The sequence below is a fragment of the Diplotaxodon limnothrissa genome, linkage group LG18, assembly GCF_057381915.1.
Source record: "Diplotaxodon limnothrissa isolate DT_005_m linkage group LG18, D_limnothrissa_male_GT1.1, whole genome shotgun sequence".
NCBI lineage: Eukaryota > Metazoa > Chordata > Actinopteri > Cichliformes > Cichlidae > Diplotaxodon > Diplotaxodon limnothrissa.
The window spans coordinates 33641631-33658620 of NC_140613.1; the positions used below are offsets into that span (position 1 = coordinate 33641631).

At 42.0% G+C, this 16990-nt stretch overlaps 1 protein-coding gene across 1 annotated transcript; it reads left to right on the plus strand.

The window, feature by feature from the left end:
- Window positions 1–1856: 1856 nt before the first annotated feature.
- On the plus strand, window positions 1857–4295 carry LOC146614035 (histone-lysine N-methyltransferase set-1). Its single transcript, XM_085378108.1, has 4 exons — window positions 1857–2288; window positions 2372–2534; window positions 2653–2845; window positions 4167–4295. Exons 1-4 carry the CDS (start codon window positions 2186–2188, stop codon window positions 4293–4295), a joined length of 588 nt encoding a protein of 195 aa, XP_085234234.1. The 5' UTR covers window positions 1857–2185.
- The last annotated feature ends 12695 nt before the right edge of the window (window positions 4296–16990 follow it).

A 16990-nucleotide genomic window follows, 5' to 3' on the forward strand; every position in this document is an offset into this window, starting at 1 on the left:
GTATCTGGGATGATCAGGAAGAGGAGTACAGAAGTCTGGTGAGGCACCTTGTCGCATGGAGTCACACAAACCACCTGCAACTCAACACCTCAAAGACTAAGGAACTGGTTGTGGATTTCGGGAGGTCTAGAGCAGGTCCACTGCCGGTTCAGATAGAGGGGGAGGAGGTGGAGGTGGTCAACAAGTACAAGTACCTCGGGCTGTGGGTGGACAATAAACTGGACTGGTCATGCAATACAGAGCACCTGTATAAAAAAGCACAAAGCCGACTGTACTTCCTCAGGAGGCTGAGGTCTTTTAACATCTGCAGGAAGCTCCTGAGGATGTTTTACCAGTCGGTGGTTGCTGGAGTACTTTTCTATGCTGTGGTGTGCTGGGGGAGCAGCACAGCAAAGAAGGACTCATCCAGGCTGGAGAAACTGATCAGGAGGGCTAGCTCTGTGGTCGGCATGAAGCTGGACACTCTGGTGACAGTGGCAGAGAAAAGGACATTAAAGAAACTGATGGACATTATGGACAATGCCAGGCATCCTCTGCACACGGCCGTTAACAACCAGAGGAGTCTGTTCAGTGACAGGTTGCTTCTCCCCAAGACAAGAACTAACAGACTTAAAAACTCCTTTGTCCCACACGCCATCAAACTGTTTAACTCCTCTCTGGAGGGGAGAGGGAGGGGAAACAGGAGGACAAAGGAGGGGGGAACAACTAAGCTGTAGTGCCTCTTCACCTCACTGTGCAATACCTTGTGCAATACTCTTTGTAAATAGTCAACAGTGCAATAGACTCAATACTTGAAATGTGCAATTCACTTGTATTTTTATTTTTTATTTTTTATTCCTATTTATTCTATTTATCCCCTTCGTATATTTTATTTATATTGTCTCTGTATTTATATATATGTGTGTGTGTGTGTGTGTGTGTGTGTGTGTGTGTGTGTGTGTGTGTGTGTGTGTGTGTGTGTGTGTGTGTGTGAGTGCGTCTATGTGGTATGGATTGACATTTGACCTGCGCTGTACCTGGGCTCCGGGGACATTTCGACTTTTTGCTGTGTATTCATGTGTCCCCCTAAAACATGACTTGTAAATGCATTTTTAAGTGTCTAAATAATAATTTTTTCTACTTCTTATGAGGTCATTATTTATCTTTTGACCTGTATTTGCTTAAACTGTAGTGTAAATTCATTTATTAAACTATAATTAAAAGATTTTCTGATTTTCTTAAAAGTCCACCTATACCCCTCACCTGATTTTTGTGTATTCCAGTGTATTGCACAGCGACGTTTCGAGTTAGAGTGGATGTGTGTAGGTACTGCAATTTAATACACATTTTCAATACACACGGCCGGAAGTCATTGTGATTGGTAGGCTATATATATAGGCGGTACCTACAGGAAACGGCGCCACAACTTTCGCGCGCGTGCCCTTTAACAAGTGTATGTCGACGGCAATACGAAGACGGATTAAAAACACAAAGGTAAGCCTTTTTTAATGTAAAATGCACCATGACTTTAATACTATATGAAATTATAGGTGCACAGGCCTATATTAAACTGGTTTAATTTATGCTTTATGGACTGTTAGTGAGTCTTTGAAGAAGTAAAACGGCCCCAGCGTTTGTCATTGAGTAAATAAAATAGGGCTGACGACTAACCGCGTCAACGCGATAAAGCGGGCTAACCCGTGTTAGGATTTACTCGGTGTTAAAGCATTATTGTGGCTTAAACGTGTTAATGCCGACATCGCGACTAACGCGATTAACAATTAAACCAGCGCAGTCTGAGTCAAAATCCCTGATGTCGCTGTTAGCTAATTTCGGGCAGTTTGACCAATGTCTGTCCATTCTGCTGACAGCCCTAAAATAAAAGCAAGGGTATAAGTGTATTTAGTCGTGTATTTATTTATATGCCTGAAGAAAAAACTTCTTACAGTTTTGATGCCTAAGCTTTCTCAGTACTTGTATCACTCTCTGCAGTCGCCATTACAGAAATGTCACATGTCGCCATTTTGAGTACTAGGCCTTTAACATTTTAAAAGAAGGCATAAATTAGCACTATGAATAAGTCAGCTGTGTTTATGCTGTAAACTACACTACTGCTAGTTCTGCTACTACTGATGATGATGACAATGATGACGATAATCGTAATACTTTATATGCTTTGGTAATACAGCCAATCGTACAGGAGAACATGCGAAGGAGACGCATTCCTCCACGGGAGGATGCAGTCTGTCATGTTTCTGCTGGAAGGGACAAACTGGGACTTGATATCCACTACATAAATGCCTTCAAAGGTAAGTTGGTCTTTAGTTTGGATTAGATTTGGAGTTTGTCACTTTGTCTTTTGTCACTCACTTGGTATGCCTCTGCAATTCAGGTCGGGGCATTTTCACGACTGTTCCATTCCAAAAAGGAGACTTTCTTTTGGAATACAGAGGTAAACTCATAACAAAAGAAGAATGTGAGCGGAGACACAGAGTTTATCATGACAGCCTGAAGGTGTTCATGTTTGAATTCAAGTTTGATGGAAAACTCTGGTGGTGCGTATTATATCAGTGTAGTTTGATTAAGATTAAATGACACATTGCTTTTGATTTATGAAAAAAAAAGCTTCCTAACTAACTAGTTAAGCTAATACTTTTTTGCCTAACCCCACAGTGTGGATGCATCTCAAGAAGATGGGTCATTAGGCAGACTTGTCAACGACAACCACATCAGTCCAAGTGCTAAGATGAAAATATTAAATATCAATGGAAAGCCCCATCTATGCTTATTTGCAAGCAGAGACATAAGTCCAGGCGAAGAAATAGACTATAATTATGGTGACTCGGATTGGCTCTGGAGATGCAAGGTATTTCTACAATTGTACTTTTTGGAACTGATAAATTGCATACCCTAAGCCATTTTTACATTTGTACCTACTCAAATTGGCTTAACGTGACTTAGGGCATCTAGTTTTTCACTGAAATTGAGTATCACCTACTGTGCCTGGGGTAACTATAGCAATGCAGCCGAGCATCCAGTGATATAAATGCCACAGCAAGCATGGACGTCAAGGTGACAAAATGCCTGCTGCTCAGTCTATACTTTAGTGTTCAATTCAGGGATCACGCTGTTAATTTTGGTCGCTATTTCAAACATTTCAGAGTTTCAAAAATGATGGCTTGGATTTTCACGAAGGAGGCGCACTCATAACTTATCGAGTGACACCATTGACCAGCCACCTGGTGGCATTCAGTCTATGTCAAATTTTCTGATCACTTTGGATCACTTGGAACCTTGGTGCAGTAGTTACTGAAAAACTACATGGTACTATAACCTACTGGAAAAACAGGGGTAGGTACTAATGGAAAACAGGCAATTGTGATGGCTGCCACATCAAAGCCCTCTAAAAGCACTAAAAAAATATCAGCAGGTATGCAGAAATAAAAAATGGCTTTCGGTTTCTAAATTTTAACAGTGATTGATGTTTAATGTGATTCTACACAGCAAAATCTCCAGTGTTAAATTAACACTGGAGAGTGTCTATAAGGGTCCACACCTCTGAGTGTTAAATACAACACTGTTGAGTGTTAAATTAACACTTTTGACAGTGTTATATGTTTAAAAGTAACCTAGTCAGTTTTGAAGATTAACAATGGCTAACACTGAGCAGTGCTGATTTTCTAACACTGGAAAATAACTCAAAATGTTAGAAATATTCCAGTGTTAGAAAATCAGCACTGCTCAGTGTTAGTCTTTGTTAATCTTCAAAACTGACTAGGTTACTTTTAAACATATAACACTGTCAAAAGTGTTAATTCAACACTCAACAGTGTTGTGTGGACCCATATAGACACTCTCTAGTGTTAATTTAACACTGGAGATTTTGCTGTGTAGCCTCTTTAGTTAGATTCATTTTAAATTTTGTCCCTTGAAGATAAATGGGCCCTAGTGACAGTTCGTTGCTGCTACAGGTGATTGTTTTACTCCTTTAGCAATGGCTTAAAAAATAAAGAAATCACACTGACTATTTGTCTCTTAATCATAGGGCCTTAAATTCTCTATACATGACAGTGAATATTTTAAAGACAATAGCTTGAAACTTATCTTTCTCATACAGTTTATTTAATGTTTCAAAAGCCTCTTCAAAAATGCACTGTATATTCATTTTCTATCTGTTACACACGAAGACGGAGACCAGCCAGATTCAGAAGACTGTGAGCTGCCTAAAGCCGCAACCAAACAGCTTTCCAAACAATGATCTGGACCTGAAACATCCAGAGCCTGAAAGGGTAAATATAATCCAGTGTACCACTTAATGAACTAATAATTTAATCTATCATCATTCTTTATGGATGCTGTGTGTGTGTGTGTTTGGCAGTCACCTGGGTGTGATGTGATTTACATGGACCGTGGCTTGTAGGTCCTTTTCATTGTTTCAAAGTGCAAGTCTGGATAACATCTGAGTGTGTGTGTGTGTGTGTGTGTGTGTGTGTTAACCACCCAAATGTGACTTAGGAGGACCACACTGTTATTGGGAGACTCCGTCAAAGTTTGCTTCATGGTGACATCACTCTGGTTTTAGGAGGGGTCTTCTCGTATTTCTTGACAGTTTGACCTACAGCATGCAGAGCTGACTGCATGTGCTTTGTTTCTATGTTGAAATTTTTTGAAACTCAGGCTTGAACATTAAGATAGATAGTACTATACAACTTCTTAACTTGTTTTAGGCACTTTTTACTGCTTTAGTGCATGGGCTCTCTCTGGCTGTGTACTCTGGCTTCTTCCCACAGTCCAAAGATGTAGCTTATGGGGTTAGGTTAACTGGTGATTCAAAACTGCCCTTTGGTGTGAATGCAAATGCTTGTCCTTCCATGTTAGACTGGTGATCTGTCCAGGTTGTACTGCCCTATGGTAGCTGGTATAGGCCCCAAAACTGCTACCCCACAATCCTGATAAGGATAAGTGGAAGAGGATGGATGATTGCAAAGGAATCAGTTGTTAACTATTGTAGCCAGTATTTTTTTCAGAAGAAAACATTTCTTGAGTGGAAAGCCCCCCCCCCACACACACACACACACACACATGCAAATTAAAGACAGAAGCACAGGCCTGCCCAGTACAGTTGCAAGAAGAGCACTTGGTCTAATCTTTGTGCCATCTTTTCTTTGTTGCAGGATCTTGATGAAGAAATGCCTCAGCAAGGCTCAGAAGCCATGCATTCTTCTTCAGTGCAAGATTTTGAAGAGGTAACATTGACCTAGGACAGATTTTAATGAATGTTTCTCATGCACGATGTGTACCTTACGCTATTTGCCGATAGTGAAATGGTCTATTCATCCTCTTGAGTGATGCATTTTTAGTAACTGTCAGATTACTGTTCTTTTGTCTTCATTCTCTATCTGTTACACACGAAGACTGAGACCAGCCAGATTCAGAAGACTGTGAGCTGCCTAAAGCCGCAACCAAACAGCTTTCCAAACAATGATCTGGACCTGAAACATCCAGAGCCTGAAAGGGTAAATATAATCCAGTGTACCACTTAATGAACTAATAATTTAATCTATCATCATTCTTTATGGATGCTGTGTGTGTGTGTGTTTGGCAGTCACCTGGGTGTGATGTGATTTACATGGACCGTGGCTTGTAGGTCCTTTTCATTGTTTCAAAGTGCAAGTCTGGATAACATCTGAGTGTGTGTGTGTGTGTGTGTGTTAACCACCCAAATGTGACTTAGGAGGACCACACTGTTATTGGGGGACTCCGTCAAAGTTTGCTTCATGGTGACATCACTCTGGTTTTAGGAGGGGTCTTCTCGTATGTCTTGACAGTTTGACCTACAGCATGCAGAGCTGACTGCATGTGCTTTGTTTCTATGTTGAAATTTTTTGAAACTCAGGCTTGAACATTAAGATAGATAGTACTATACAACTTCTTAACTTGTTTTAGGCACTTTTTACTGCTTTAGTGCATGGGCTCTCTCTGGCTGTGTACTCTGGCTTCTTCCCACAGTCCAAAGATGTAGCTTATGGGGTTAGGTTAACTGGTGATTCAAAACTGCCCTTTGGTGTGAATGCAAATGCTTGTCCTTCCATGTTAGACTGGTGATCTGTCCAGGTTGTACTGCCCTATGGTAGCTGGTATAGGCCCCAAAACTGCTACCCCACAATCCTGATAAGGATAAGTGGAAGAGGATGGATGATTGCAAAGGAATCAGTTGTTAACTATTGTAGCCAGTATTTTTTTCAGAAGAAAACATTTCTTGAGTGGAAAGCCCCCCCCCCCCCCCCCCCCCCCCCCCACACACACACACACACATGCAAATTAAAGACAGAAGCACAGGCCTGCCCAGTACAGTTGCAAGAAGAGCACTTGGTCTAATCTTTGTGCCATCTTTTCTTTGTTGCAGGATCTTGATGAAGAAATGCCTCAGCAAGGCTCAGAAGCCATGCATTCTTCTTCAGTGCAAGATTTTGAAGAGGTAACATTGACCTAGGACAGATTTTAATGAATGTTTCTCATGCACGATGTGTACCTTACGCTATTTGCCGATAGTGAAATGGTCTATTCATCCTCTTGAGTGATGCATTTTTAGTAACTGTCAGATTACTGTTCTTTTGTCTTCATTCTCTATCTGTTACACACGAAGACTGAGACCAGCCAGATTCAGAAGACTGTGAGCTGCCTAAAGCCGCAACCAAACAGCTTTCCAAACAATGATCTGGACCTGAAACATCCAGAGCCTGAAAGGGTAAATATAATCCAGTGTACCACTTAATGAACTAATAATTTAATCTATCATCATTCTTTATGGATGCTGTGTGTGTGTGTGTTTGGCAGTCACCTGGGTGTGATGTGATTTACATGGACCGTGGCTTGTAGGTCCTTTTCATTGTTTCAAAGTGCAAGTCTGGATAACATCTGAGTGTGTGTGTGTGTTAACCACCCAAATGTGACTTAGGAGGACCACACTGTTATTGGGGGACTCCGTCAAAGTTTGCTTCATGGTGACATCACTCTGGTTTTAGGAGGGGTCTTCTCGTATGTCTTGACAGTTTGACCTACAGCATGCAGAGCTGACTGCATGTGCTTTGTTTCTATGTTGAAATTTTTTGAAACTCAGGCTTGAACATTAAGATAGATAGTACTATACAACTTCTTAACTTGTTTTAGGCACTTTTTACTGCTGTAGTGCATGGGCTCTCTCTGGCTGTGTACTCTGGCTTCTTCCCACAGTCCAAAGATGTAGCTTATGGGGTTAGGTTAACTGGTGATTCAAAACTGCCCTTTGGTGTGAATGCAAATGCTTGTCCTTCCATGTTAGACTGGTGATCTGTCCAGGTTGTACTGCCCTATGGTAGCTGGTATAGGCCCCAAAACTGCTACCCCACAATCCTGATAAGGATAAGTGGAAGAGGATGGATGATTGCAAAGGAATCAGTTGTTAACTATTGTAGCCAGTATTTTTTTCAGAAGAAAACATTTCTTGAGTGGAAAGCCCCCCCCCCCCCCCCCCCCCCCCCACACACACACACACACACATGCAAATTAAAGACAGAAGCACAGGCCTGCCCAGTACAGTTGCAAGAAGAGCACTTGGTCTAATCTTTGTGCCATCTTTTCTTTGTTGCAGGATCTTGATGAAGAAATGCCTCAGCAAGGCTCAGAAGCCATGCATTCTTCTTCAGTGCAAGATTTTGAAGAGGTAACATTGACCTAGGACAGATTTTAATGAATGTTTCTCATGCACGATGTGTACCTTACGCTATTTGCCGATAGTGAAATGGTCTATTCATCCTCTTGAGTGATGCATTTTTAGTAACTGTCAGATTACTGTTCTTTTGTCTTCATTCTCTATCTGTTACACACGAAGACTGAGACCAGCCAGATTCAGAAGACTGTGAGCTGCCTAAAGCCGCAACCAAACAGCTTTCCAAACAATGATCTGGACCTGAAACATCCAGAGCCTGAAAGGGTAAATATAATCCAGTGTACCACTTAATGAACTAATAATTTAATCTATCATCATTCTTTATGGATGCTGTGTGTGTGTGTGTTTGGCAGTCACCTGGGTGTGATGTGATTTACATGGACCGTGGCTTGTAGGTCCTTTTCATTGTTTCAAAGTGCAAGTCTGGATAACATCTGAGTGTGTGTGTGTGTGTGTGTGTGTTAACCACCCAAATGTGACTTAGGAGGACCACACTGTTATTGGGGGACTCCGTCAAAGTTTGCTTCATGGTGACATCACTCTGGTTTTAGGAGGGGTCTTCTCGTATGTCTTGACAGTTTGACCTACAGCATGCAGAGCTGACTGCATGTGCTTTGTTTCTATGTTGAAATTTTTTGAAACTCAGGCTTGAACATTAAGATAGATAGTACTATACAACTTCTTAACTTGTTTTAGGCACTTTTTACTGCTGTAGTGCATGGGCTCTCTCTGGCTGTGTACTCTGGCTTCTTCCCACAGTCCAAAGATGTAGCTTATGGGGTTAGGTTAACTGGTGATTCAAAACTGCCCTTTGGTGTGAATGCAAATGCTTGTCCTTCCATGTTAGACTGGTGATCTGTCCAGGTTGTACTGCCCTATGGTAGCTGGTATAGGCCCCAAAACTGCTACCCCACAATCCTGATAAGGATAAGTGGAAGAGGATGGATGATTGCAAAGGAATCAGTTGTTAATTATTGTAGCCAGTATTTTTTTCAGAAGAAAACATTTCTTGAGTGGAAAGCCCCCCCCCCCCCACACACACACACACACACATGCAAATTAAAGACAGAAGCACAGGCCTGCCCAGTACAGTTGCAAGAAGAGCACTTGGTCTAATCTTTGTGCCATCTTTTCTTTGTTGCAGGATCTTGATGAAGAAATGCCTCAGCAAGGCTCAGAAGCCATGCATTCTTCTTCAGTGCAAGATTTTGAAGAGGTAACATTGACCTAGGACAGATTTTAATGAATGTTTCTCATGCACGATGTGTACCTTACGCTATTTGCCGATAGTGAAATGGTCTATTCATCCTCTTGAGTGATGCATTTTTAGTAACTGTCAGATTACTGTTCTTTTGTCTTCATTCTCTATCTGTTACACACGAAGACTGAGACCAGCCAGATTCAGAAGACTGTGAGCTGCCTAAAGCCGCAACCAAACAGCTTTCCAAACAATGATCTGGACCTGAAACATCCAGAGCCTGAAAGGGTAAATATAATCCAGTGTACCACTTAATGAACTAATAATTTAATCTATCATCATTCTTTATGGATGCTGTGTGTGTGTGTGTGTGTTTGGCAGTCACCTGGGTGTGATGTGATTTACATGGACCGTGGCTTGTAGGTCCTTTTCATTGTTTCAAAGTGCAAGTCTGGATAACATCTGAGTGTGTGTGTGTGTGTGTGTGTGTTAACCACCCAAATGTGACTTAGGAGGACCACACTGTTATTGGGGGACTCCGTCAAAGTTTGCTTCATGGTGACATCACTCTGGTTTTAGGAGGGGTCTTCTCGTATGTCTTGACAGTTTGACCTACAGCATGCAGAGCTGACTGCATGTGCTTTGTTTCTATGTTGAAATTTTTTGAAACTCAGGCTTGAACATTAAGATAGATAGTACTATACAACTTCTTAACTTGTTTTAGGCACTTTTTACTGCTGTAGTGCATGGGCTCTCTCTGGCTGTGTACTCTGGCTTCTTCCCACAGTCCAAAGATGTAGCTTATGGGGTTAGGTTAACTGGTGATTCAAAACTGCCCTTTGGTGTGAATGCAAATGCTTGTCCTTCCATGTTAGACTGGCGATCTGTCCAGGTTGTACTGCCCTATGGTAGCTGGTATAGGCCCCAAAACTGCTACCCCACAATCCTGATAAGGATAAGTGGAAGAGGATGGATGATTGCAAAGGAATCAGTTGTTAATTATTGTAGCCAGTATTTTTTTCAGAAGAAAACATTTCTTGAGTGGAAAGCCGCCCCCCCCCCCCCCCCCCCCCCCCACACACACACACACACACACACATGCAAATTAAAGACAGAAGCACAGGACTGCCCAGTACAGTTGCAAGAAGAGCACTTGGTCTAATCTTTGTGCCATCTTTTCTTTGTTGCAGGATCTTGATGAAGAAATGCCTCAGCAAGGCTCAGAAGCCATGCATTCTTCTTCAGTGCAAGATTTTGAAGAGGTAACATTGACCTAGGACAGATTTTAATGAATGTTTCTCATGCACGATGTGTACCTTACGCTATTTGCCAATAGTGAAATGGTCTATTCATCCTCTTGAGTGATGCATTTTTAGTAACTGTCAGATTACTGTTCTTTTGTCTTCATTCTCTATCTGTTACACACGAAGACTGAGACCAGCCAGATTCAGAAGACTGTGAGCTGCCTAAAGCCGCAACCAAACAGCTTTCCAAACAATGATCTGGACCTGAAACATCCAGAGCCTGAAAGGGTAAATATAATCCAGTGTACCACTTAATGAACTAATAATTTAATCTATCATCATTACTTATGGATGCTGTGTGTGTGTGTTTGGCAGTCACCTGGGTGTGATGTGATTTACATGGACTGTGGCTTGTAGGTCCTTTTCATTGTTTCAAAGTGCAAGTCTGGATAACATCTGAGTGTGTGTGTGTGTGTGTGTGTGTTAACCACCCAAATGTGACTTAGGAGGACCACACTGTTATTGGGGGACTCCGTCAAAGTTTGCTTCATGGTGACATCACTCTGGTTTTAGGAGGGGTCTTCTCGTATGTCTTGACAGTTTGACCTACAGCATGCAGAACTGACTGCATGTGCTTTGTTTCTATGTTGAAATTTTTTGAAACTCAGGCTTGAACATTAAGATAGATAGTACTATACAACTTCTTAACTTGTTTTAGGCACTTTTTACTGCTTTAGTGCATGGGCTCTCTCTGGCTGTGTACTCTGGCTTCTTCCCACAGTCCAAAGATGTAGCTTATGGGGTTAGGTTAACTGGTGATTCAAAACTGCCCTTTGGTGTGAATGCAAATGCTTGTCCTTCCATGTTAGACTGGTGATCTGTCCAGGTTGTACTGCCCTATGGTAGCTGGTATAGGCCCCAAAACTGCTACCCCACAATCCTGATAAGGATAAGTGGAAGAGGATGGATGATTGCAAAGGAATCAGTTGTTAACTATTGTAGCCAGTATTTTTTTCAGAAGAAAACATTTCTTGAGTGGAAAGGCCCCCCCCCCACACACACATGCAAATTAAAAACAGAAGCACAGGCCTGCCCAGTACAGTTGCAAGAAGAGCACTTGGTCTAATCTTTGTGCCATCTTTTCTTTGTTGCAGGATCTTGATGAAGAAATGCCTCAGCAAGGCTCAGAAGCCATGCATTCTTCTTCAGTGCAAGATTTTGAAGAGGTAACATTGACCTAGGACAGATTTTAATGAATGTTTCTCATGCACGATGTGTACCTTACGCTATTTGCCGATAGTGAAATGGTCTATTCATCCTCTTGAGTGATGCATTTTTAGTAACTGTCAGATTACTGTTCTTTTGTCTTCATTCTCTATCTGTTACACACGAAGACTGAGACCAGCCAGATTCAGAAGACTGTGAGCTGCCTAAAGCCGCAACCAAACAGCTTTCCAAACAATGATCTGGACCTGAAACATCCAGAGCCTGAAAGGGTAAATATAATCCAGTGTACCACTTAATGAACTAATAATTTAATCTATCATCATTCTTTATGGATGCTGTGTGTGTGTGTGTTTGGCAGTCACCTGGGTGTGATGTGATTTACATGGACCGTGGCTTGTAGGTCCTTTTCATTGTTTCAAAGTGCAAGTCTGGATAACATCTGAGTGTGTGTGTGTGTGTGTGTTAACCACCCAAATGTGACTTAGGAGGACCACACTGTTATTGGGGGACTCCGTCAAAGTTTGCTTCATGGTGACATCACTCTGGTTTTAGGAGGGGTCTTCTCGTATGTCTTGACAGTTTGACCTACAGCATGCAGAGCTGACTGCATGTGCTTTGTTTCTATGTTGAAATTTTTTGAAACTCAGGCTTGAACATTAAGATAGATAGTACTATACAACTTCTTAACTTGTTTTAGGCACTTTTTACTGCTGTAGTGCATGGGCTCTCTCTGGCTGTGTACTCTGGCTTCTTCCCACAGTCCAAAGATGTAGCTTATGGGGTTAGGTTAACTGGTGATTCAAAACTGCCCTTTGGTGTGAATGCAAATGCTTGTCCTTCCATGTTAGACTGGTGATCTGTCCAGGTTGTACTGCCCTATGGTAGCTGGTATAGGCCCCAAAACTGCTACCCCACAATCCTGATAAGGATAAGTGGAAGAGGATGGATGATTGCAAAGGAATCAGTTGTTAACTATTGTAGCCAGTATTTTTTTCAGAAGAAAACATTTCTTGAGTGGAAAGCCCCCCCCCCCCCCCCCCCCCCCCCCCACACACACACACACACACACATGCAAATTAAAGACAGAAGCACAGGCCTGCCCAGTACAGTTGCAAGAAGAGCACTTGGTCTAATCTTTGTGCCATCTTTTCTTTGTTGCAGGATCTTGATGAAGAAATGCCTCAGCAAGGCTCAGAAGCCATGCATTCTTCTTCAGTGCAAGATTTTGAAGAGGTAACATTGACCTAGGACAGATTTTAATGAATGTTTCTCATGCACGATGTGTACCTTACGCTATTTGCCGATAGTGAAATGGTCTATTCATCCTCTTGAGTGATGCATTTTTAGTAACTGTCAGATTACTGTTCTTTTGTCTTCATTCTCTATCTGTTACACACGAAGACTGAGACCAGCCAGATTCAGAAGACTGTGAGCTGCCTAAAGCCGCAACCAAACAGCTTTCCAAACAATGATCTGGACCTGAAACATCCAGAGCCTGAAAGGGTAAATATAATCCAGTGTACCACTTAATGAACTAATAATTTAATCTATCATCATTCTTTATGGATGCTGTGTGTGTGTGTGTTTGGCAGTCACCTGGGTGTGATGTGATTTACATGGACCGTGGCTTGTAGGTCCTTTTCATTGTTTCAAAGTGCAAGTCTGGATAACATCTGAGTGTGTGTGTGTGTGTGTGTGTTAACCACCCAAATGTGACTTAGGAGGACCACACTGTTATTGGGGGACTCCGTCAAAGTTTGCTTCATGGTGACATCACTCTGGTTTTAGGAGGGGTCTTCTCGTATGTCTTGACAGTTTGACCTACAGCATGCAGAGCTGACTGCATGTGCTTTGTTTCTATGTTGAAATTTTTTGAAACTCAGGCTTGAACATTAAGATAGATAGTACTATACAACTTCTTAACTTGTTTTAGGCACTTTTTACTGCTTTAGTGCATGGGCTCTCTCTGGCTGTGTACTCTGGCTTCTTCCCACAGTCCAAAGATGTAGCTTATGGGGTTAGGTTAACTGGTGATTCAAAACTGCCCTTTGGTGTGAATGCAAATGCTTGTCCTTCCATGTTAGACTGGTGATCTGTCCAGGTTGTACTGCCCTATGGTAGCTGGTATAGGCCCCAAAACTGCTACCCCACAATCCTGATAAGGATAAGTGGAAGAGGATGGATGATTGCAAAGGAATCAGTTGTTAACTATTGTAGCCAGTATTTTTTTCAGAAGAAAACATTTCTTGAGTGGAAAGGCCCCCCCCCCACACACACATGCAAATTAAAAACAGAAGCACAGGCCTGCCCAGTACAGTTGCAAGAAGAGCACTTGGTCTAATCTTTGTGCCATCTTTTCTTTGTTGCAGGATCTTGATGAAGAAATGCCTCAGCAAGGCTCAGAAGCCATGCATTCTTCTTCAGTGCAAGATTTTGAAGAGGTAACATTGACCTAGGACAGATTTTAATGAATGTTTCTCATGCACGATGTGTACCTTACGCTATTTGCCGATAGTGAAATGGTCTATTCATCCTCTTGAGTGATGCATTTTTAGTAACTGTCAGATTACTGTTCTTTTGTCTTCATTCTCTATCTGTTACACACGAAGACTGAGACCAGCCAGATTCAGAAGACTGTGAGCTGCCTAAAGCCGCAACCAAACAGCTTTCCAAACAATGATCTGGACCTGAAACATCCAGAGCCTGAAAGGGTAAATATAATCCAGTGTACCACTTAATGAACTAATAATTTAATCTATCATCATTCTTTATGGATGCTGTGTGTGTGTGTGTTTGGCAGTCACCTGGGTGTGATGTGATTTACATGGACCGTGGCTTGTAGGTCCTTTTCATTGTTTCAAAGTGCAAGTCTGGATAACATCTGAGTGTGTGTGTGTGTGTGTGTGTTAACCACCCAAATGTGACTTAGGAGGACCACACTGTTATTGGGGGACTCCGTCAAAGTTTGCTTCATGGTGACATCACTCTGGTTTTAGGAGGGGTCTTCTCGTATGTCTTGACAGTTTGACCTACAGCATGCAGAGCTGACTGCATGTGCTTTGTTTCTATGTTGAAATTTTTTGAAACTCAGGCTTGAACATTAAGATAGATAGTACTATACAACTTCTTAACTTGTTTTAGGCACTTTTTACTGCTTTAGTGCATGGGCTCTCTCTGGCTGTGTACTCTGGCTTCTTCCCACAGTCCAAAGATGTAGCTTATGGGGTTAGGTTAACTGGTGATTCAAAACTGCCCTTTGGTGTGAATGCAAATGCTTGTCCTTCCATGTTAGACTGGTGATCTGTCCAGGTTGTACTGCCCTATGGTAGCTGGTATAGGCCCCAAAACTGCTACCCCACAATCCTGATAAGGATAAGTGGAAGAGGATGGATGATTGCAAAGGAATCAGTTGTTAACTATTGTAGCCAGTATTTTTTTCAGAAGAAAACATTTCTTGAGTGGAAAGGCCCCCCCCCCACACACACATGCAAATTAAAAACAGAAGCACAGGCCTGCCCAGTACAGTTGCAAGAAGAGCACTTGGTCTAATCTTTGTGCCATCTTTTCTTTGTTGCAGGATCTTGATGAAGAAATGCCTCAGCAAGGCTCAGAAGCCATGCATTCTTCTTCAGTGCAAGATTTTGAAGAGGTAACATTGACCTAGGACAGATTTTAATGAATGTTTCTCATGCACGATGTGTACCTTACGCTATTTGCCGATAGTGAAATGGTCTATTCATCCTCTTGAGTGATGCATTTTTAGTAACTGTCAGATTACTGTTCTTTTGTCTTCATTCTCTATCTGTTACACACGAAGACTGAGACCAGCCAGATTCAGAAGACTGTGAGCTGCCTAAAGCCGCAACCAAACAGCTTTCCAAACAATGATCTGGACCTGAAACATCCAGAGCCTGAAAGGGTAAATATAATCCAGTGTACCACTTAATGAACTAATAATTTAATCTATCATCATTCTTTATGGATGCTGTGTGTGTGTGTGTTTGGCAGTCACCTGGGTGTGATGTGATTTACATGGACCGTGGCTTGTAGGTCCTTTTCATTGTTTCAAAGTGCAAGTCTGGATAACATCTGAGTGTGTGTGTGTGTGTGTGTGTGTTAACCACCCAAATGTGACTTAGGAGGACCACACTGTTATTGGGGGACTCCGTCAAAGTTTGCTTCATGGTGACATCACTCTGGTTTTAGGAGGGGTCTTCTCGTATGTCTTGACAGTTTGACCTACAGCATGCAGAGCTGACTGCATGTGCTTTGTTTCTATGTTGAAATTTTTTGAAACTCAGGCTTGAACATTAAGATAGATAGTACTATACAACTTCTTAACTTGTTTTAGGCACTTTTTACTGCTTTAGTGCATGGGCTCTCTCTGGCTGTGTACTCTGGCTTCTTCCCACAGTCCAAAGATGTAGCTTATGGGGTTAGGTTAACTGGTGATTCAAAACTGCCCTTTGGTGTGAATGCAAATGCTTGTCCTTCCATGTTAGACTGGTGATCTGTCCAGGTTGTACTGCCCTATGGTAGCTGGTATAGGCCCCAAAACTGCTACCCCACAATCCTGATAAGGATAAGTGGAAGAGGATGGATGATTGCAAAGGAATCAGTTGTTAACTATTGTAGCCAGTATTTTTTTCAGAAGAAAACATTTCTTGAGTGGAAAGCCCCCCCCCCCACACACACACACACACATGCAAATTAAAGACAGAAGCACAGGCCTGCCCAGTACAGTTGCAAGAAGAGCACTTGGTCTAATCTTTGTGCCATCTTTTCTTTGTTGCAGGATCTTGATGAAGAAATGCCTCAGCAAGGCTCAGAAGCCATGCATTCTTCTTCAGTGCAAGATTTTGAAGAGGTAACATTGACCTAGGACAGATTTTAATGAATGTTTCTCATGCACGATGTGTACCTTACGCTATTTGCCGATAGTGAAATGGTCTATTCATCCTCTTGAGTGATGCATTTTTAGTAACTGTCAGATTACTGTTCTTTTGTCTTCATTCTCTATCTGTTACACACGAAGACTGAGACCAGCCAGATTCAGAAGACTGTGAGCTGCCTAAAGCCGCAACCAAACAGCTTTCCAAACAATGATCTGGACCTGAAACATCCAGAGCCTGAAAGGGTAAATATAATCCAGTGTACCACTTAATGAACTAATAATTTAATCTATCATCATTCTTTATGGATGCTGTGTGTGTGTGTGTTTGGCAGTCACCTGGGTGTGATGTGATTTACATGGACCGTGGCTTGTAGGTCCTTTTCATTGTTTCAAAGTGCAAGTCTGGATAACATCTGAGTGTGTGTGTGTGTGTGTGTGTTAACCACCCAAATGTGACTTAGGAGGACCACACTGTTATTGGGGGACTCCGTCAAAGTTTGCTTCATGGTGACATCACTCTGGTTTTAGGAGGGGTCTTCTCGTATGTCTTGACAGTTTGACCTACAGCATGCAGAGCTGACTGCATGTGCTTTGTTTCTATGTTGAAATTTTTTGAAACTCAGGCTTGAACATTAAGATAGATAGTACTATACAACTTCTTAACTTGTTTTAGGCACTTTTTACTGCTGTAGTGCATGGGCTCTCTCTGGCTGTGTACTCTGGCTTCTTCCCACAGTCCA